This window comes from Motacilla alba, chromosome 2 (assembly GCF_015832195.1).
Source record: "Motacilla alba alba isolate MOTALB_02 chromosome 2, Motacilla_alba_V1.0_pri, whole genome shotgun sequence".
NCBI lineage: Eukaryota > Metazoa > Chordata > Aves > Passeriformes > Motacillidae > Motacilla > Motacilla alba.
Window position 1 is genome coordinate 29,120,667 of NC_052017.1, and position 22,240 is coordinate 29,142,906.

The window sequence follows — 22,240 nt, forward strand, 5'->3', positions numbered from 1 at the left end:
ACATTTTAGGTAAGAAAATAGGATGTTTAAGATAATCTGATCACAGTTGGCAATGCTTTCTTTACAAAAAGCAGTCTTGCTTATCACAGTCTAGCATTGGTTGAGTCTGTTTCTAGACACCACCCTTACTGATTTTGTTGACCTTTTCTTGTGTGCAGACTGAAATATTTATATGACCATATTTTGAGAAACACATGCACTGTATCAGAAATTCAGCTTTTATAAGCAATGGCGTGGCCAGCAGGATCAGGGCAGTGTAAATCTCTGGTACTCAGCGCTGGTGAGGCAACACCTCAAATCCTGTGTTCAGTTTTGGGGCCCTCACTACAAGAACGACATTAAAGTGCTGGAGAGTGTCCAGAAGAGTGCAGTGGAGCTGGAGAAGGTCTGGACCACAAGCCCTGTGAAGAGCAGCTGAGGGAGCTGGGGTGTTTAGCCTGGAGGAAAGGGGGCTCAGGGGAAACCTTAACACTCTCTGTAGTTCCCTGAAAGGAGGCTGTAGCCAGGTGGGGGTCGGTTTCTTTTCCCACGTAACAAATGACAGGATGAGAGGAGATGCCCTCAAGTTGTGCCAGGTGAGGTTTAGATGGATATTAGAAAAAATTTATTCACTGAAAGAGTTGTCAAACATTGTAGTAGACTGCCTAGGGAAATGGTGGAGTCACCAGTCTCAGAGATATTTGAGAGATCTGTAGACATGGTAGCCTAGGGCCATGGTTTAGTGGCACTTGGCACTGCTGGGTTAACAGTTTGACTCTGTGGTCTTAAAGGTTTTTTCCAACCTATACAATTCTATGAAGTACATGGATGACAAAAAATATAAAGCTCAAGCCTCCAACCTTTAGTTGCATAACTTGTTAGGCGTTGGGCATATATTCCAAGAGCTTTCATTTCTCCTACATGTGTGATGTATAATTTCTTCCTGCAGGAATAAGCCTTGCATAAATAGGCCTATGTGAAATTAATACAAAAAGCCAGTGAACCCTAAAAGATTCTTGAATAGAAACTAACTTTACATAACTCCTTAATGGAAGGTAGTAATTATATGAGAAATTACAGTAAGAATTCTGTGGAAAGTTCAAAGCCACCATGCAGTTCTGGATACCAGTAGGATTGAATAAAAATGCAATACCTTTGCAACTCCCATATGTCAAAACTCTTATTGTTAATTAAATATGTATTTATCTTTTTAAATCACTGGTTATTATTGTAATGCTGGAGACAGTGACTAAAAGCATTAAAGCTGCTGTCCTTGCTAAGGTGTTTAGGGTGATAAGTTCCTGGAAAGGTGTATAGTTGATTTAAAGAGAGCTGGGATCAAAATCTGCATTGGTAAAAAGTATTTGCTTAATAGCAGAAAGCTCCTTTAAAAAACATCTTTAATAATCTAAATTAGTGAAATATACTTATTTTGTAAAGGGAGTCAATATTTCTTATGTGTCAGCTTTATCATCTCCTGAAAACAGGGTATTCTGCTTCAGGAAAATCTCTGTTATCAGTAAATGCATTGATTCTGTCTTCTTGAATTTTAATATTTTAATGATCTTTTGAACCAAAATTGGCAGTGCCAGTCCTCCAAGGAGAAATTCAAAGTAAAAGATTGCATATTGAAAAATGGAAAGGAAGGCTTCACCTCAGGATTTGAAGGAGTGGAATTTTCAGTGGATTCTCTGCACTTCAGAACAAAAGCCGCCAAAATAAATCAACATTTTGTAATTAATGCCTGAAGAGTTGTGTCCTTTTATTGACCTTGCCATTTTTTCGTGCATAATGAAAAATAGAGCTCTTACCGTATTATCAAAATGTGGAGTTAGTCGAAAATAGTATTTAGATTTTTTTTTTTTATCTAGAAGATACCTAGAAGGTAATTTCTTACTGTCTTCCAAGTAGTGTGGCTGGTTTTTTGTGGATTTAGTTATGGAAACAATTAAAAGTGAAAAGTCTTCACGTCAAAAGACTGAAGTTAGTATTGATATTTTAGCAGGTTATTTGCATATGAAGTCATGTTTCTGTCATTTACAGATACTTAAAAATATGCAGAATTTTGTTTGGAAATATTAACAAGAATCTTACTTTTTCATCTTTATCTTATTTTATTAGGATTCTGTGTGTCTCTACTTCTCAGCATGGCCACACTGGATTTTCCACTTTTTCTGAGCCAAAATACTACCAGTTAGGATGTTTGAATGTGTTTTATATTATGGAAAGTGAATTGAAGCTTTCTAAACCTAATTTTCCTTCCTCCCCCATCCAGTGTGGCAAAAATGTCATTTGTTCCCCACATAAACCTTTTTACCTGTGACAGTGAGTCATATGCTTTGTGCCTTCGTACAGCACTGCAAGTGATGATTTGTTTATTTAATTTCTTATCTCTTCCTTCTTCACCTTGAATGAACTCTGCACCTATGCTGCTTCTGGTTTCATAATCTGTGGTCGCATGATGGGAAACAAATGGTCAAAACTGGAGAACAAGTGGTTCCAATAATATCATTGTTTTAGAAGTTTTGGCAATGTTCTTCCTTTTGCTCTGACAGCAGTGTGTTTTGTTGTAAACATTTATGTAGTTGATTTGGCACGATATTGCCAAATCTATTGAAGATGCCCAGCATCCTTACTCCATCAGCCTACAGCTGAGAGCTTCCCCAGGGCTGCATTACTGGGGGAAGGGTGCAGTTACCCTTCTACTCCTCCTCCTCTCCCTTGCTTTTATCTGTGGATAAGGGTGAAAAGTAGAGAAGGAAAAAAAATTTTGAAAAATATTAAAAGATTCAAACTGCAATAAAGTCTCCCATTGAAGCATTGCTCTATGAAGCAAGAATCACAAAATTGAGAGAAGGATGTTTTGTGCTCTCCATGTGGCGGACAACACTAGAGAAATATCATTCTGCAAACTGCTTATTTCCCTTCACTTTTTTTTGTAAAGAAAGATGGCTGTAATTGTTACACTCTTTAAGTTAATCTGTGTTTATTTCTAGGTCTTCAATAAACTTATCAGGAGATACAAATATCTGGAGAAAGCATTTGAAGATGAAATCAAAAAGGTAATGTTGATGGCAGTCTTTACTGGAAGGATAATATTTTTACTATATTTCTAATATAATGGTATATGTACAAATGTGATGCTGCTAGGTGTTTTATTTAGCTCTACTAGAAAAGAGGATGGAATCTACAGGAGGTAGCTTTACTCTGCAAATTCAGCTCTCTGGGAATACTGCAGGAAGCACTTGATGTAGCATATTTGTGAATTAATGATTCCTTTGGTTGCTGTGACCAAACTCACTTTCTTATTCCAGATTTTCTTTTGCAAAAGTTTGATACACTTCGGGGTATACCTCTTAATGAGAAGTGGTGTTACTGTCCTGCAAATAGAACATCTCTGGGTTTTTTTTCCAAAAAATAAATGCAAATCTGCTATGCAGAATGTCTCTTGATATATGAATATTAAGCCCCTCCTGCACTGTGGAGTGAATCCTAGCCACAGGTTTTTTGTATTTGAGGCCACAGATACGTGTAAGAGAAAGTCCTCACCAGTGGCAGAGTGCTCAGGATTTGCCTGTTAGACTGTAGGGGCTATTTGTGGATACTGTTTTGTTTTGTGATGCTGAATTCTAAGGAGACAGGAAAAGCCAGGGTAAAAATGTTTGAAAAACAACATACAGATTTATTTTGTCTATTTTGAGTTCCTAGTAACAGATGTAAATATCTTTTTCTAATGGCCTGAAAAAGTAATAAACACTGTACTGTTCTGTAACTTAACAGGCATGCTGGAAGTGGCAAAACCTGCCCCATGACTAAAGTATCGTGTTTGTTAAACATAAAAATGTGTTTCCATATTATTTAAACATTAGGAAGGTTGCTGCAAGGGTCAAATGAGGGCACATTTTGAGCTTGGTACCTCGCCAGCACTTCTTGTGCCTGAATTAATTTGGCTTTGATTTATACATTCTTGCTCATACAGGAAATTATTTTTACACTTGTGGCCAGCATGCCTATCAACTGATGCTGATTACTCAGTACATCATTCTAAAGACCCAAATTTACCTCTATCCCCACACAAATCTAATGTTCCTGCTGTTAATTACTGTAATCACTGACATGAGAAGCGCTGACTCACAGCATTCAAGTTTCAGAGAGTGCTCAGCATATTAAGCAAATGCCACGTCAATTCAAGACGCCTCTGCTCATTTCTATAACTTGCTTGGCTTCACATCCTCTTAAGCTTCCAAAAATTCACTTTGCACTCTTAGTGACAAGATGAGACTATGGCACCACCATTGCCTTTAAAACCCTCAAGGACTATTTGTATGTGCCTTTTGCTTACCTTCTCCCTTCCCCTGCTTGTGTCAATCCACAAAGTGGCTGTTTTCTCATTTATGAGGCTGCAGGGGTTTTAACCACTTAATCCTTTAATCCCTGCATGGTGTAATTTGTACAGGAGTAGGTGCCCATGGAGGTCTAGAAGATGGATACTTTTGCATTTCCAGAAGGTGTTTCTGCTAGACCAAAGATGGCTGCAGTTAGTCAGTGGTTTGATATGTAAGAGAGTGACAGATAGAGCACTTGGGGGAAAATTAGCTCTTCTCATAGAAAAAGGCATGCCAAAAAAACCAAGGCAATACCAGCAGTTGCACACTAAAGAAGCAGATGCTGTCAGTGGGACTTTTCTTTCAAGAGAGACTATCTTAGAAAGCAGTATTTGCACAAGTATTTGCTTTATGTCTTCTAGATCACAACTTTCTCATTAGGACATTATTTTCTACCATCTTTCCCCTTTTGAAAGGCTTTTGCCTTTCATTGTTTTATTTCTTAACTCTGTCTCCTCAAAATTGCCAGTTACATATTTTTCTAATGGCATCACCAAACCATATATCTAAAGTTTTACAACTAAATTATTTTGTGCAACCAATTTCAACAGACAGTGTTTAAATGCATTGCTCACTTGCTGTGTTTTGATGCAGGCACCTTAAGTTCATATGAGCGTGGCCCAAAGGACTGCCATAGGCCCATGACATTTTGCAATAATTTCAGTAAAATTCTAAGTTCCAAACTTGGCGTTCTTCTTTCTCTATATATGTATTTCCTTGGATGAAGAATGCTGTTATTATCTGTCTATTTAGTGTGTTTGCATGTTTAGGTCATTTTCTATATAAACTTTATAATATCAGAATTGGGATAAAGTACAAATAATTTTTTTTGTCTTAACAGTGGTAAATATTACTGAGTCATAAGAGGATGTCTGAAGTGCTGGGAGATGTTGTGGCATCCACTGTTTGTGTTCCTAGTTTCCTAATGAAAGAACTGTAAATTAAGCTAGGAATTAGGGAATAAGAGGAGAACAACATGTGAGTTTGAATAGGGACTGAGCAGAAATGCTTTAAGTCAGCCAAATGAAAGGCAAGACTCAGTCAGCAGATATCTGTTGCTATATTAGCTGCCTTCTCCATTGCTGACGATTCAGTGCTGTCTGCAGATGTGACAAACTGTCAGCAGCAGACCAATTCAGATAATGAAGACATAAAAAGACACCACGCTCCCTGTGTGGGTAGAGTTCCTTAATTTTCACCATTTAAGAATTCTGGATCACAAGAGGTGTGTACATTTGGTACAAAAGGCCCTGGAGTTCCTTTGCCTACACCATTATACACACCAGTTAGTTGCTGCATTTGGAAATACAGCACACCATTTGTTTCTCAGTCATATATTTAGAAACAGTAACTCCATTCTTCTGCATCTCAAATTTTCATGCATTTTGTGGTTGAGCCACAGTTTGCTGAAATAAAATTACACCTTGAGATTTGGTAGTTTCATAATCGTTCTTGTAAGCTAAAAGTGTGTGTTGCAGTCATTTGGCTGAAGCCCACTGAAAAAAAATAAAAATTCTGAGCGATTTGTCTGTGGCTGAGTCATTCAGTCCTGTGTAAGCTGTAATTTAAAGCTAATGTTATTATGTAAGTACTACCGTATGAATGAGGGTTTTTTTAGTTCTGTTCACTGATGCAGAGCAGAACTATTCATAAAACACTGCATGAGATTTAATAACTTTATTAGTTACCTGGATTTTTAGAACATCACTGCATTCAGGAAGTTTTACATTTGTTGATAAACTGCTTGGATATCTCGGAGAAGATCTCTCATTGTCCATGGTAACAAACAAGGACAGGGACATGTGTCATATTCTGCCCCTTTGTATGGGTAGAATCTGATAATTAAGAAATACCCTAATGTGGAAACCTGGTGAGAATTTTCTGTCAAAGCAAACCATTTTGCTGTAATTGCATATGTTGCTCATGTAGAAAAGAAAAAAGGGTGTCCTGAGAGCAGAAGGTCAGGACATCCTTTTGGAGAGGTGCCATTTGTTCTTCCTTATGAAGAAAAAAATGAGTATTCTTTTTAACTGCAGAAAATTTTATCTGCAGTACTTTTTTTTTTTCCCTTCTTCTGTGGCGATGGTAAATTTGTAAGCTAGCATTTGATGGAATCAGCAGCTTTTTGCATTGAATGAAGCTGTCCTTTATTGTCTCACCTCTTTTTTCCCATCACCCATATTGTGATCACTAGGAACACATTAAGAAAGCATTATTGTTAACAGTAATGCCATTGACAACATCTGATTCTGCATGGCTTTTTTTTTCTGATATAAAGGAAAAAGGGCATAATGTACTTCATCAATATGCTCTCAAGTCAGTCATTTTAACATAGTAAATTAAGATTTTAAAAATAGACTTAATTGCCAGTTTTAGAATTAAAAGGTATATATATAGTTCAGATCTTCCAAGATGATGAGATTTGTAATTTTTTCTCAAGCTATTTGTTTTCCCTTGTAATTAGTACTGGGAATGGCAGGGTCTTAAATTAGCCTGTGTTCTTGTCTGTCCTTTGTCAGCTTTATCAATAGTGTCTGAACTTGGAATATACTTCTTATTTTAGCCAGTAAAAAAAATCTGTTGTAATTGTGCTGTGTTCCCTTCCCTAAAAGAAAATCAGGAAATGTTCCCATCCTTTTGTTGTTTCCATGAGCAATAGTTTTCGAAAGGTAGAAAACAAACTGTAACTCTGCATGGCTTAGCTGGAAGTCTGAAGATGTGAATAGGCAGGCTCCTGTCTGTAATCCTGTAATTTCTGTGTGTCTCAAGCCTGTGGCATGTACTTTTGTCTTTACACATGCATACATAATATTTGGAGAAGACAGGTGTTTTATACCTGACTAAGACAGTATTGTTCACAGAATCACAGAATGGCTTAGGCTGGACCTTAAAGAATCATGGAATGGCTTTGGACCTTAAAGACCATCTAGCTCCAAACTAGATGGGCCAAACTGCTATAGGCAGGGACATGTTTTACTAGACCAGGTTGCTCAGAGCTCTGTCCAACCTGGCCTTGAACACTGCCAGGGATGGGGCATCTACAACTTCTCTGGCAACCTATTCCAAAGCCTTGCCACCTTCACAGATTTCTTTCTAATATCTAATCTAAACCATCTTTCTTTAAGTTTGAAGCTATCCCACTTTTCCTGTCAGTGCCTGCTCTTGTAAATAGTCTCTCTACGTCTTTTTTGTAGGCTCCCTTCAGGTACTGCCTTGTGTTCTCAGAGAAAGTGAAATTACAAGGGATCAGTGAAATGACACTGTCATGCTTCTGGGTAGATTTTGATGTGATTGCTGTGATTTGTATTGAGACTTCTCAAGAAACAAGAAATAAAGCTATTAATATTAATTACTGCCTGTTGTCCACCTGTGCCTCAAATAAATACTTTTTTTCTTGTCTGGCCCACAGCTCCTGTTGTTTCTCAAAGCCTTTACTGAGACGGAGCAGACAAAACTGGCAATGCTTTCTGGCATCCTGTTAGCCAATGGGACTCTTCCTGCTACAATTCTAACAAGCCTCTTCACTGACAATATAGTCAAAGAAGGTAATTTTCCATATATTTTTTTCTTATCTTAGCTTTTTTATAGGAGATGTATTTTATCACAATGTACTATATATGTTGCAATAAAATGGAAGTTGGAAACTTGTGAATATACAGCAGAAGCAGTATTTTAAAGCAGAAGCATATACAGACAGCAGTGCCCAACATACTTTGTGAAGTATTGTAAGAGGCCAATCAGACACAAAAAAGTCAACAAAAACAAACCCCAAACAAAACAAACCCCAAAACAAAAACAAACCCCAGAGTATATATGGTTTTTTGGAAGTCATACTTGTGTATGCAAAATTGTAGAATTTATGTATTATTGTGGTATTATAAAGTTGTGAAGTGTAATATCTGTTCCTGAGATAGATTTGTCATTTCTTCAAGTGTTACTAATATCTTGTGAGTGAGAAGTGAGACAGATCCCATGTAGGCCAATGGGATACTGCCGAAGAAAAATCAGTCCCTCATTTTGCCTTCATTCTAGTAGTGATCAGTGACTGATAAACTTTCTCGTGAATTTGTGTTTATTGTATGATTAGTAGAGGAGTTCTTTCAGTCTTAGGGTACACCGCCTTTTTGAGATTACTTCATTTAAGGATTTTGTTATATATTTATAGCCATGTACCTTGGGGTCCTGATTTTACAACTGCTTGCTCAACAGTTTCTTTCTCTGACAGTTCTGAGTACCTGGCATGATGTACTGGTAGTGTTGAACAGTTTTCATGACCTTTTTTTGGTTTTGTTAAAGAGTTATATATTAGCTAAAATGTATTCTAATTTTCATTTGAAAAAAACTTATTTTAACTTCATGCTCTCATTTGCAGTATGCTAACCATTATATTTGTGTTCTAAATGCTGCAGAAAGAAAAGCCACAGCTGCAGCTTTGCTCTGTCATCACTCATGGCTTTTGAAATCAGAATTACACTGGGAAAAATCTCAAACAAAAGCATTAATCCATGTTTTAGGATGATTGTCTGCAATGTGTTTAAATGAAAGTCGTGCTCGTTATGGGAATACAAGAGGCATTGGAAAAACCAAATTTTTAAAAACCATGGAAATTGTTATATTTTAAATTTAGCATTTTAGGAATACAATTCTTATTTGCATTATGTGCAAATGTAAGGCATTATTTGCCTGACGTTTCTAGGAGCCCTAAACTTTCGTCAGAGCTTACATGTACTTTTAGTTCTTGGTTTATATGTACTAAAAATGCATCCATGACAGCATTTGAGGAAAGATTGTTCAGTCAGTATCCTGGGGTAGATATTTTATGCAAGAATAATGGAAGATGCAAAGGTAGTTTAAAAATGGGGACCAAAGCAAGGCAAAACAAGCAGATCATAAATGAATAAACTCGAAGATGTCTTTGATTTACAAAAAAACAATGCTGCAGGCAGGTGAGGTTAAAATACACAAGGAAACTGATGAGCTGAGGGACTTGGTGGTCAGCATGGGACTTGTAACATTGGCTAAGAAATGGCTGAAAGTGAGATAAGGGTAGATAGTGTGGACAGGAGATCTGTCAAGTTTGAGTGCAAGTAGCTAATTTATTTTTAGATTACCTTATTTCAGTGTTGTCACTACTTTTACTGTTATATATAGATGGAAAACAAAATTCTTTCGTGGATTGCTGACATACTTGTAGTAGAGACAGAGAAAGGTCTAGGTGGTGGTGGAATCTTGCCAAGGTTAAATGTACCCTTCTTGTCCCCTGTGCTGGCAAAGTAATGCAAATGCAAAGAGCAGCTAATAGGATTAGTCAATAAAATAAATGACTGAAATTACTTTCTGCAAATAAGGAGGAAAAAGAACCAAGCAAACAAAAAGAGAAGAGCTGTTTAAAGGAAAAGAGTGGCGGCACGTGCACAGAATATAGGAACAGGCCAGTGATAAATTTGGGCTGTAAATGAGAAATAAGTTTGAAAATATGTGAGTAGTGAAGCCCTAGAGCAGCCTCCCTCTGTCGTGGTGTAATCCCAGCCAGCAGTCAAGCCCCACACAGCTGCTTGCTCACTCCCACACCAGCAGGATCAAGGAGAGAATGGGAGGAGTATGATCTGAAAAATTCACGGGTTGAGATAAAGTTTATTGGGGAAAGCGAATGTTGCACACACATGGAAAGCAAAACAAGGAATTAGTTCACTGCCTCCCATGGACAGGTGTTCAGCCACCTCCAGGAGAGCAGGGCCCCATCACACATAACAGATACTTAGGAAGACTCTTAAAATGTTCCCTCTTTCTTGCTTCCTCTCCCCACTTCATATAATGAGCATGATGTCAATATGGCCTGGAATATCCCTGTGGTCAGTCATCTGTCCCAGCTGTGTCTCCTTCCAACTTCCTTGCCAGCATGGCATTTGGAAAAGCAGAAAATGTCTTGGCTCTTTGTAAGCCCTGCTCGGCAATAACAAAAATGTATCTGTATTATCAATCCAGTGTTCAGCATAAATCCAAAATAAAACCCCATGCAGCCACTGTGAAAAAAATTAACTCTACCCCAGCTGAAAACAGCTCACCCTCTAATATTGACACTGGCATAAAACTTATTTTTTTTTGTTTTAAGCTGAAACTAGAAAAAATGTGTAGGATATGATAATGCTTGGTGACCGAGACCATTCCATTCGATTTTGGTATTGAGCACATAAGCACATGGATATACTGCAGTGTGTTTGCAGTGGAAGTTATGCCTAAGTCACCTATTTTTGACTAGGCTTTGTTAGTCTTGGTTAGTCAGTTTGCAGCACTTAGGATTGCTGCATCATGTCCAACATGTAAAACAAGCCCAAAGAAGTATTTGCAGGCCTCTCTTGGCTCCATACAGTACTTCTCTAAGGATCATGTTTTACCACTAAGCTCCTGAAATAAGCTTGCCAAAACTGCCATAACAGTCAAGATGTGTAAAGACTGTCAGTGAACTTTACAGTGATCTGGAAATAGTCTCTTCTGTTCTTGTTTGGTGACTCATTTAGTCAAAGTATCCTAGAAATAAAAATAATGAATATCTGTCTATAAAGTGGCTAAGAGTGATGAAGCTCCTTCTCACCAGTAGGTCCCATGTAGCTCCAAGATCTTCTGGACTATCTGGAGGTGAGACAGAAAACCACAGTGGCCAACTGTAGCCTAGGATTGTGCTTTTCCTTATGCATTGCCATTATCACTGCCTTCAGTAGCCCTGATGTTGGTATGAGTGTAGTAGGGAGAATCATAACTGACCTACAGGCAACCTTCCTGAAGGATGAGCTCCTTGTCCAAGACCTTTCAGCTTCCTTCAGCTCCCTGCGCTTGCAGTGGAGAATCTGGAGCAGTCGTGGTGGTGCTGCTGCTCTAGGAAATAGGTGTGGGCTTAATGGTTTATTAACTGCCCTGGGAAATCTGCAGCTAGTGGAGGTAGAGTTAGTTAGATTTAATACACAAAATACTAAGTTTTGCCTCGAGGAAGGAATTTTTTTCACTTAAAATAGTACTTGTGCCTGGTACAACTGCCTACTAAATGCCTCCTAGGAGGACATAGTACAATCAGTCACCTTGAAGTTGCAAAAGTTATTTAACCCTATTCCAGGATTTGCTAAAAAATTTTGAATATATGTTTTTTTAGTTCTTGTTCTTGATTTTCCTTTATTGCTTTGTGCCTTTGTTTCCTACCCCTTTAATGCATAATTTTTTCTTTTGCATTGTACTCAGTCTGTGAATTGGGAATGTAGGAAAAATAATTGTGAAGAAAATATTTGAACAACTGAATGGAGATGGGCAATAACAAATGAAAAGATTTTCAATCTAGTATAATTCAGAAAACTATTTTTGCATTACAGAAGAAAATAGGCATTTCAGCTCTATGTGTTTGTTTCTGTTGTCATAAATGTATTTTCATTCTACCATCTTGTAACTTTTTTGTAACCTTGAACTTCTTAGAGTCAACTCTAATTTATGTTGAAAATTGCTGAAACATGTTTTTGGCTTTTCTCTAATAGGGATTGCAGCCTCTTTCGCTGTAAAGCTTTTTAAAGCATGGATGGCAGAGAAAGATGCCAATTCTGTTACCTCTGCTTTAAGAAAAGCCAACCTCGATAAGAGATTGCTAGTAAGTACAATATATTTTCAATAATCTTTATCTCTCCCAGGGAAAAAGAAGGAAATGAAATGCAGATGGTAGTTTGCTGTAAGCATGTTAACTCCCCCTCAGACTCTGTTAGCGTTTCTAAAATGTTTTGAAACACAGCAATATTGTTATGGCTGTAGCACTGATACAGGTTCAGGAATATTAAGTATCACATGTTTTTACATTCTGTCTCTATTTTTCCTGTAGTCAGATGCCTTCTGAGAGACTGTATATATGGAGCTTGGGAATTAAATAAATGGGTTTTTTTTCCTAACCACTGCTAACAAAACATACCAAACATAGCATAACAAAACATAACACTGCTAACAAAGCAAATGGGCATGAGAAGCTCTGTTTCTTTAAATATGTTTTCTTTTTGCAAATGGTATATAAAGAATAAGGAGTTAGATTTGAATGTAAGTTTCTGAAGCAGTAGTGTTTAAATAGTATAATAAATGAATAACAAGCTAATTTTCTGCAGCAGTAGCCATCTAGGTACCGTAAATGGTCCTGCAGTGGTGGCAGCAGACCTACTAGGTACAGTGTGGAAGGCTTTCAGCCTTCGGTATCATTATCCAAATGATACATTTGGTACAAACCTGTGTTCTGTGTTTGTAGCAAGGTATTCAGAGAATATATGAATATGTAGCAGTTTCATGTGCCTTTTCCTCCCAGTGTCTTTCTGAAGATCATTTGGGGGTTTTTAATCCTTCAGAAAGATTGCTGCTGCGGTAATGCAGTCAAATACACATCCTATGTAGCAGTGCCTGGAGACTCAGCAGTATTTCCTGTTTCTACCTCAATAATATGTAATTAAGCAAGTATCTTTCAAAAGTAAGGAGCCTCCCACGCCCCTCCATCTCTTCAATATGTACTTGATTTTAAGTGTCCAAGTCATAAATAATCTGCCATTAACTGGGAAAGGGGCCAGTTACACTGGTTTTTGTGCAGGGAGGGCAAGAAAGAAAACTGCATCTTATTTCTATTTCAAGCTTGACTGACTTAAACTTTCAGCTGTTGGCTCTCATTACTCTGCTCTGTTAAACAACTGTAAAGTATCAGATGTTGTCTACCACAGCTGCCTTCATGAAAGTTTCTTAATTTCATTAGTCAGTAAGTAAATAGATGAAAAGTCTCCAGCTTCTTCATTAAAAAAAGTGTTATCCATCCCACAGATCATTGTTAAGACACCAAGAATAAATGCTAAGCAAATGCCATTGAATGCTTTCCAAGATGGGGCGTTTGCTATAGTGATTTTTAAGAATAATTTTAACTTTTCTAAGTAGCTGGACTTTCATAAATTGACAGTGCTTTTTAATTAGAAATGCATACAGGAGGTAATGTGAACAGTACATAGTGGATTTTGTGATTTTTGTTAAATGATGCATTAGTGGTAGGTCAGGGTGCCTGGGCCACTTATGTATTGTTCAATGTATTTTTCGTAAGAGATAAATGTGTGGATGCACTGGGAGAGCTTGATAAATGTGCTTTGCCATCTATTCCTTTGTACTTTCCCTACAAGACTCTTGGAATCTGGAAAAAGTATGGTTCCTCTTAGGACTGCTTTGAGCAACAAGTTTGGCTCATGGCTATTCATAAGTACATGCACTTCACATGGAGTGGGTATTAGCTTATTTGTGTAACTGGACATCATTTTTTCCCTCCACTGCAGTGAAACGCTGCAATATGAATGAAGTGTTGACTTTTCAAGTGTGGATACAAGAAGTGTTTTAAGTGAAGTAACAGGTTATTCCCACTGTTAATTCTTAAAAAATGTTCTTTCCATTCTGTCAAGAGTCATAGTTGGTTATTTAACAGAGAGCATTCCTGTCTTTTTAGGAACTATTTCCAGCCAACCGGCAAAATGTGGACCATTTTGCCAAGTATTTTACTGAAGCAGGTCTAAAAGAACTCTCAGATTTCCTTAGAGTTCAGCAGTCACTGGGGACTCGTAAAGAACTTCAAAAAGAACTCCAAGAACGTCTCTCTCAGGAATGCCCAATTAAGGAGGTAAAAGTGGTTTTTTACAACTTTCTGTTTATATAATCATAATCAAAGACTTAAACCAACATTAGGTAGAGAGGACCAGATCTCCTCTGTTTTTCTTTAACCTGTTTTAATTCCTTTGTCTGTTCACTCTGTGCTTAAGACTAAAGCAACCAAATATCCTCGATATTTCCAAGTGTAGTTGTCTGTGGGATGGGGTTAGTTTTCCTTCATTTATCCTTAAGAATGTATTTCCTTTAACTGCATTAACTGTTAGGTTGGAGGGGAGGGTCAAAATCTTGTTCTGTTTTTGTTTCTTAATGCTTCTACACCATGATGTTGTAAATGACTACAAGTGTTTGGAAAGTCAGCATCATTTCTGGTTCATTGGGAATGTCCCTTATTTCCTTCTCCAGGTAGTGCTTTATGTAAAAGAGGAAATGAAAAGAAATGAGCTGCCAGAGCCAGCAGTGATTGGTCTCCTTTGGACGTGTGTCATGAATGCTGTGGAATGGAACAAGAAAGAAGAGCTGGTTGCAGAGCAGGCTCTCAAACATCTAAAGGTGCGTGCATGGGTGAAGAGGAGAACACTGTGAATTCACAGAATACATTTCTTTGGCTGTCAAAGTTTGTGTCAAAAACACAAACATTTACCTGTTTAAATCCAGGAGGTTTAGATTTTTGAAGACTGATGCTGAGCATACCAAGCATTGTGTATAATCTGACTTCTGTCAAATGGATGCTGAGGACTGAGGTAGTTCAGATCATTGAGTGCCCTGAGTCCCACAGTGCCAGGGCAAGCCAAGGTGGTCACAGCCTGAGCATCTCTTCCTTGTACTTTCCCAGGGTGCCAGGTCCCTGAGAAGCTCCTTGCACTGGGGCAGGGCTAAGCGACTGCTGGGACTCAGCCTGCTCTGACCTGACTAGTAAGCTTGCAGGAACTGCCTTTGCAATGTCTTTGCCAGAAGCAAAGACATTTTGGGAGCATGGGGAAGCAGCACCTGTGCTGGCTGTGCAGAGGGCTGGATAGATCCAGGCAGGAATGCCAAGGCCAGAATCTGTGAATTGGTTGTTGCCACTATTGGCTGTGGTAGCTGGATACCCAGTGGCTTGTCAAGTGATAAGCCAGGAGCTTGCTTGGGACTGTGTGTACATACAGTGTGGTTACTCTCTGATCCAGCTACTGTCCTTGAGGATGAGGGAACTGAATACAAAGAAAGACAGGCTACAATATTGTAGTAGCACCACTACATGTTGGTACAAAAACATTAAAGACCTTGGGATAGAAAAGAAACACCAAACCAATGCAGAAGCATCAATCAGTGCCATCATTGGTATTCCTCATCTAAGTCTGAAGTAATTGTGCAGTGCAAGACACTGAATCTGAGGGCAGAAGCTTTTCAGCAGACTTAGTCTTTTAAACAGGTAATCTGGGACCAAGAGAATACTCCCTCATAGCCAGGGCTTCAAAGGTTTGCCTTGGAACAGAAGCAATCTGGGATTTATTCTTTCTGGTAAAATAGATCTTTCTTCATCTTGGATGTGTCTCCATACTTGGGTGTTCCCATGTTGGTTTAGTTCCTACTGCTGCTGTCCTTTTGTCTGAATTTGGTTTCCCAATCAGTAATCCTAGAAATGCAGTTGCTTGGGATATTATGTAGTCTTTGATGGTAAGACTGAATGTCTTCAAGTTTTCTCAAGTGGCTCAAATAGCAGGAGAAAGACAAGATAGTTTCCAGAAGGAGGAGAGACATTGTTTTTCTTGTTCCTTTGATGTAAAATTTGATTATCTCTCTTTGAGTTGTAACAAAGTATCCACTGAGATTTACTGTCTAGTACTGCAGGGCAAATTAACAAATACTTTCTGGAATATTTGAACTCTGGGAAAAGAGAAACATAGCTGGATTTGTACAAATCCTGTTGACTGGATGTTTAGTCCAATGCGTCACTCCAGTGAATTAGGTAAGGCATCTTGCCTGTGTAAGATAGGCATCTTCTTAGGTACATCCACTTTCTAAAAACAGAGAAAAATTTGTATGGAGTATTTACTATTTGCACTCAGGGGTAAGATTTTAATAGAAGCAATAGAAATAGAAATTTAGACTTTGATAGCTGCTTCTTTACAGTTCAGTCTTCAAAAATGAAAAAGCATTTTTCACATACTTCCTCTTAGGATAGGTGGAGGCAGATCTTGGATCCTTCTCTTAGGGCTCTCAGCTACCTCAATGTCTGAGCCAACTCCAGAAAGTGGATTAACAGTGTTAGGAAGATACAGAGCTCAGTTCTGTGCCCTGCTGTGTGTCAGTGTCCCAGGAAACAGTCAGGGAGTTGCTTTCACCTGGTGCTGTGATCGGGATGGGTATGAATACATACTCGATGTGTGACATGTCAGATGGTGGGATTTATTCTTGTATGGCTCTATTCTTGTATGACAGGTAACTTTCACAAAGCATGTTGTCTGAGCTCTGACATCTGTGTCTAGCCAGTCTCTAACTTCCCCCATTCTTTCAGTCAGTTGTACACAAGGCACCCCTGGTGAAAAGATAAGATGGGTCACAAGACAGAGTATTGACCTAGTTCACAGATCTTAAAAAGCCTTGCTGGATGGGTGGCTACCTAATAGCAGGGTTGAGGCGGGCAGCCGTGAACCAGCATACTTGGGCAGTGCAGTTAAAGTCATGTGTGCCATCCATATGGCAGGACCAGCAGGAGCTGACCTCAGGAGGAGACAGGGCAAGCTGTTCAACCCTGGATCTCACAGAATAAGCTCCTCATTGTCCCAGTAACCTCACTGTGACACCAGGGCTTAGTGCCTAGGTCTCCTCCAGAGGCCTCTTCCTCCTGCAGAGAAGAGATGTTCTCCATGGGTGAGGAGAATCTTCCAGACGATTCTCACTGCAGGCAAGGTTCTGGTGATCTTCACAGCAGTGTGGGTGCTGACCCCCTGCTCCCTAACATGATGCAAATGGAAAATAATGCCACTTGCTCAGCCAGCAATAAGAAGGTTCCTTAGTTGTTTAGACATCTGTGAAACTCATAACTGTGAGCCTGTGCCAGTTGAGAAGTGAGGGAGGAATGTGAAGGGGATAAAGTCAGATATGGCAAAATGAAGACAATTTACTTCCAAACTGAAAACCTTGGATTTTTATTAGAAGTTATTAATGTTTATAGACAGCAGCACTTCACAAACATGTGGATGGGGGTGAGTTCTGCTGAGGGTATTAAATAAACCAACTGCACTGTATATTGCCCTGCATTCCTACAGTTTGCCTAAATACCAGCTCAATGCTAAAAGGGGAAAGAGAGCTACTCACAGCCTGCACAAGTTTTTCAGTGCTCTTACCAAAGCACTGACGTAGTTTCTAAAGATGTGGCTATACCTGCCAGGAGTGGAAAAACTTGGCCTCTGGTGTTAGTCTAGCCATTTTAAGGGAGTTTCTTCCAAAAGAAAGAATAATACTAAATACCATCAGCCTGCTGAGCTGCTTGTGGCTATTGTGATTTCCTGCTCTCTTAAACAGCTGATAATTATTGCAAAACCCATTTTGGAACAACCTTTCAAATTTCAGTTGATTTTCATGTTTTACTAATGATTTCCATGGACCATACTGGATAAAACCCTCAGGATTAGCCCTTTGTGGGGAGATGCTGAAGTGTACTTTTAAACATGCCCATCAGTGCTATGGGTGATGGGTGGTTTGTCACCTGACTAAGACCAGCAGTAGCTGTGGTCACTCAGATCACAACTCTGTGATCTCAGGCCATTACAAGTCCAGCTGGAGAATGCCAAACTGGGGGTTACTGAAAACTTAGAAGAAAGGCTGAGCTGATTAGTGCAAGAGCAGATGAAATAGTAATATGCAATGTATATTTGGCTAGGGTCTCTGAAGATCAAAGGTAATTTAACTTCATCTCTGAAAAATGCTCCTAATACTACCTTAATTTTAAGATTGTGGTCTTAGCTGAACTCATCACAGGCTAAGATGACAGGAAATTGGAGAGATATGGATACAAGCACTGGCTTTTGAGGAAAGATAGGGTCCTTCAGTGCAATTTTTAGTTTTAAGATCTGAAATAAGAGGGGAAAATTGCATAGCAAGTAAGTTTTTGCTTTATTTTTAATATATTAATAAACACCAAAAAAAGACTATGAAATGTACCACTACGGTCTTGTCAGAGTAACATTAGCAGTTAATACTGTGCTTGGAAAATGTTGCTGTTTACCAAAGGCTGTCATGATATTCTTGATTGTGGTAATGAGAAAAAATAAGGACAGTTGATCACAGTTAACTTGGAATACTTTACTTTATTTCAGTTTCCTGGGACTTCTAAAACCTCTGTGAAACTAGAGACTTTTTTTCATGTATTTCATCTTGGGATGTCTTACGTTATGAACATCTGTAAAGCATCACTCCTGAATGAACAGAATGCTGCATTGTGAAATGTATGACAGAAGTAATGCCAGATTGTGGGCTTTATAAATTGATTTTACAGAATTCAGTAACTAAGTGGTACTGAATTTTAGCTTTAAGCATGCAGGACATGCTACAAAAAATCATGGATATTTGTGTTATATGCATTGTATGTGTTTTAGAAAATGCAGTGTGCAAGTAAATCTAAGGTTTCAGTGAAACATTTTCAGGGATGACATTCATGATGTTTATTCTAACAGTTTATTTTTAAGTATACTGAAATGCATTTTATTTTTTATACTCTCTTTTCCTTTCAGCAATATGCCCCCCTACTTGCTGTGTTCAGCACTCAAGGCCAGTCAGAGTTGATCCTACTCCAGAAGGTGCAGGAGTACTGTTATGACAACATCCACTTCATGAAAGCCTTTCAGAAGATAGTGGTACTCTTTTATAAAGGTAAAAGTGTAGAATCCACTGTTGTATTCTGTGCTTGGATTCTCAGTGTCAACCACTCTCTCATGACATTTAACCAAGTAGTTCATATGAGATGTGTGGTGTTGGTGTTGAACTCTGGAATACTTTGTGCTTTGAGAGTTCAAAGGAGTGTGTGGCAGCAGGAAAAGCCAAAACAAGCTCTTGTCTCCCTCTGTTGCTTTCATCCCATTCAAGAAGTGTGAGCAGGATCAAGCACTGTCCAGTCGTTTCAAGTGCAGTTTAGTCCTTGTATAAAATCAGTTCAAGGAAGACACTTCTATAAATTTCTGGCAGATTTCAATGGTAGATCAGAGCTTGGTTTTAAGAAACCTTGAGAATGCAAACCCTCCTAGCAGGAAGATTTTTCAGTGGTTTGGAGTTGGAGGTTTTTTTTACTCACTCCCTACCAGAAGGAGCTTTTCTTATTCTTCTTTTCCTGCCAATTTTTTGCAGGTGCTATAGTTTTGATGGATTTCATTTTTATTGTGAAATTGACTTCTTCACAAGTTTATTCTGATCAGGTTGTCATAGAGACTAATGGTCTTGCACCGCATGTGATGGGTGGGTGCCAAACAGTTTGTTCTGACGTTCTTGCTATAAATAGTTGGAGGAGAAAAATCAGCAGGAGTAGAAACCTAATGTTGCTCTTTGTTCACCCTGTTGAGTCCAGGTACATGTTCAAGGCAAATGAGTTCCAACTGTTACAATAATTTCATGGTTTAAGAAGGCAGAAGGAAGTGAGTCATGTGGATTTATTTCTATCCTTCTTTCAATATAGCGTGGCCTCCGTGATAAATGAAAAAGCAATGCACCTTGTCCTTCTGCCCTCAAATTCTACAATTTGTAAATACTATTAATGACCATAGAACAACTTGAACTTGCAAGCTGCAGCAGTCACTTGATTCAATTTTCTTTGGAAAAGAACATTTGCTTTGGACATGGTGAATGAGAGGCGTAATTGCCGCGCACTCAGAGCGTAACTGATGGTCAAGCCAGAAATAGTCTTGTGTAGGATTGCTTTCAGAATTTTTGTAGATTCATTACTGCGTTAGCCTGAAAGAGCAGTCCTGACATTCCAAAGCATTCTAAAATCAAAAAGAAAATAAATCACTGAATTGTATATTAAACTTAATATGCTTGAAGAACCTACTTCACATCTACTCCGCACTCCACGTGCTCTTGTTCTGACTCAGGAGATTACTTGGGCAAGCTTGTTTGGAGGGCTGAGAAGACTTCAGCCTCAGCACTACAGGTGCCTCAATACTGTTTAGTATTCACATGATGTCTAGAGGAGTGTTTGGAGCTACCTTATGGTCTGTTCAATATGTGCTGTGCCTGTGCTGCTGTGTGGAATACCTGGGGCGGGTGAGCTGCAGCACCTGCCTCTGCCATCTGATGCAGTCATGCAGCAGCACAGCTGTTAGCCCTTCCTGGCTCTTTTTAGGCTGAAGCTGGATCTGCCTCATGGTGTGGTTTGTGCAGTGCTATGCTGCCTGCCTCTTCTTTATTTCAGTGCTGGTAGATTTCAACCTCTCCTTCTCCCCAGTTCATATCTATCCACTAAAAACAAGCCATTGAGTCTTTTTAGAGACATACACTCTATTTAAATAACTTCCCAATGTATCAGACTTCTGTTTCCTAATAGCTGAGGAAAAAGCCCTCTAAAGCTGTTACTGGCTGTGTCAGTGGTGGGGGAACAGCAGACACCCCTGTTCCCCTTTCTGTTGTTCTTAAGTGTAACATGCACAAGATCTGGAGAGGTTTCAGGGTCCCTAATGAACTTCATCTAGTGAAAAATAAAGGTATCCAAATATCTGTGCATGGGTAGATAAAAATGCAGCTTTGTACCAGCATGAATCCACATTCAGTTTGTTGCTTGTTACTTATTATGAGGTAGTGCTTCCTGGGCATAAAAATAGTCAGCAGTGATGATAGGCACCTAATGCCAGTCACGCTTTGACTAATTTAGTTCTATGACTACTCTCATCTGGATGTCCAGCATCTTGCATCTCAATGCTTTCCATATTTCCATCATGAAATAGCCCTTGGATTACTTTCCTGTGAACTACTTGGAAGTACCTAAACATGTTGGCAGCTGGGACAGATTAGCACCTAGAAGATCTTGAAAGTCTGTGGTGTTGATTTATTTATTTATTTATTTATTTATTATTCTGTCTTTAAACAAGAAGGAGCAACCATTTTTCCCCAAGGTAAACCCAAGCCCTATTTTCCTTTAAGTAGCAGCAGCTTCTTACTGGCTTGTAGGTATAATTTGCAGAAACAGTTCTGTCATTGGTTAAAGCTTGTTAACACTTATTATTATTATTACTCTACCCTTGTGTTCCTGAGACAGTATACAGAAAAATAGGCTGTCCAGTTCTATACTGATCCCCAGCTATGATGTTGCTTCTCTGGTTTCCACTGTAAGCCAGTACAGTTGTTCATGAGAAGCTGCATTTTGACCAAGATCTAAAAGCCAGTTGCAGAATAAGAATTGCTGAATTCTGAGTGGCACTCAGTAAGTTTGCTGGCTTCCTTGCTTGCATTGTAAGATGTATGTTGTTAGTTGTTGTTAGATGTTTGTTAGTTCACTCTGTGTTGCAGTGTGTCCCTCCACTGTTGGTAAAATAAGCACTGTTTTTACTATACATATATGCTGTATATCATATTCACCTGTTGATCCCTTTCTTTTAGTTTATGTATATTCTTGAAATTTCAAATGTGAAATCTTGACACTGCTAAAATTAATGATTGTTCCTTTCATGAGGATCAGAATTCCACCCTTTGAATGGCAAACACAAAACCTCTGTGTAATTTTTCATTAGAATTCAAGACAGCATTTACAAAATACAAGAAGAAATAACTGATTGCAAGTGCATATGAAGTAGGACTCTGCTTTGAGGCATAATTAGACCTCGGAGATATTCTTTTGCAGTACAGAGATACAGCAACCAAATGATGCAGACTGACAGAGATTATCAAACTCTGCAGGGAACACTTAGAAGAAAGGAATCTTCAAGTTTCACTTCATACAGGGGTTTTGTTTTTTGATGGATCACAATTATCTTTAAATATCTTCATTATTCAAGTACTTTTTGTGGTACTTGATGCAAAATTTTCCTGGGAAAAACCCAAAACAAACCAGAAGGGCCTTAACTGTACTGTGGGTGACATTCCTTGCATTGAAAGAAGCCTTGTCTGAAGGCTCTGTTCTCCCAGCTGAGTTAGCTGCAATAGAGTTGAATTTTGCAGATTGATTGACTGTGTTGGCAGCTGCCAGGGTGTGCTTTTCCCTTTACTGCCCGTGGCTATGTGGTTTGAGTTAAAAGCAGGAATTCATTTGAACCGGGTGATTGAGT

General features: G+C 38.7%; 1 protein-coding gene across 1 annotated transcript in view; it reads left to right on the forward strand.

The window, feature by feature from the left end:
• Positions 1-22,240, forward strand: part of BZW2 (basic leucine zipper and W2 domains 2) — a 55,272-nt gene that overhangs the window by 27,998 nt on the left and 5,034 nt on the right. Inside the window, exons 5-10 of the mRNA XM_038122641.1 lie at positions 2,976-3,041; positions 7,774-7,909; positions 11,882-11,991; positions 13,849-14,019; positions 14,412-14,558; positions 18,725-18,863. Of these exons, the coding sequence (XP_037978569.1) occupies positions 2,976-3,041; positions 7,774-7,909; positions 11,882-11,991; positions 13,849-14,019; positions 14,412-14,558; positions 18,725-18,863 (769 nt within the window). The remainder of the gene's footprint in view (positions 1-2,975; positions 3,042-7,773; positions 7,910-11,881; positions 11,992-13,848; positions 14,020-14,411; positions 14,559-18,724; positions 18,864-22,240) is intronic.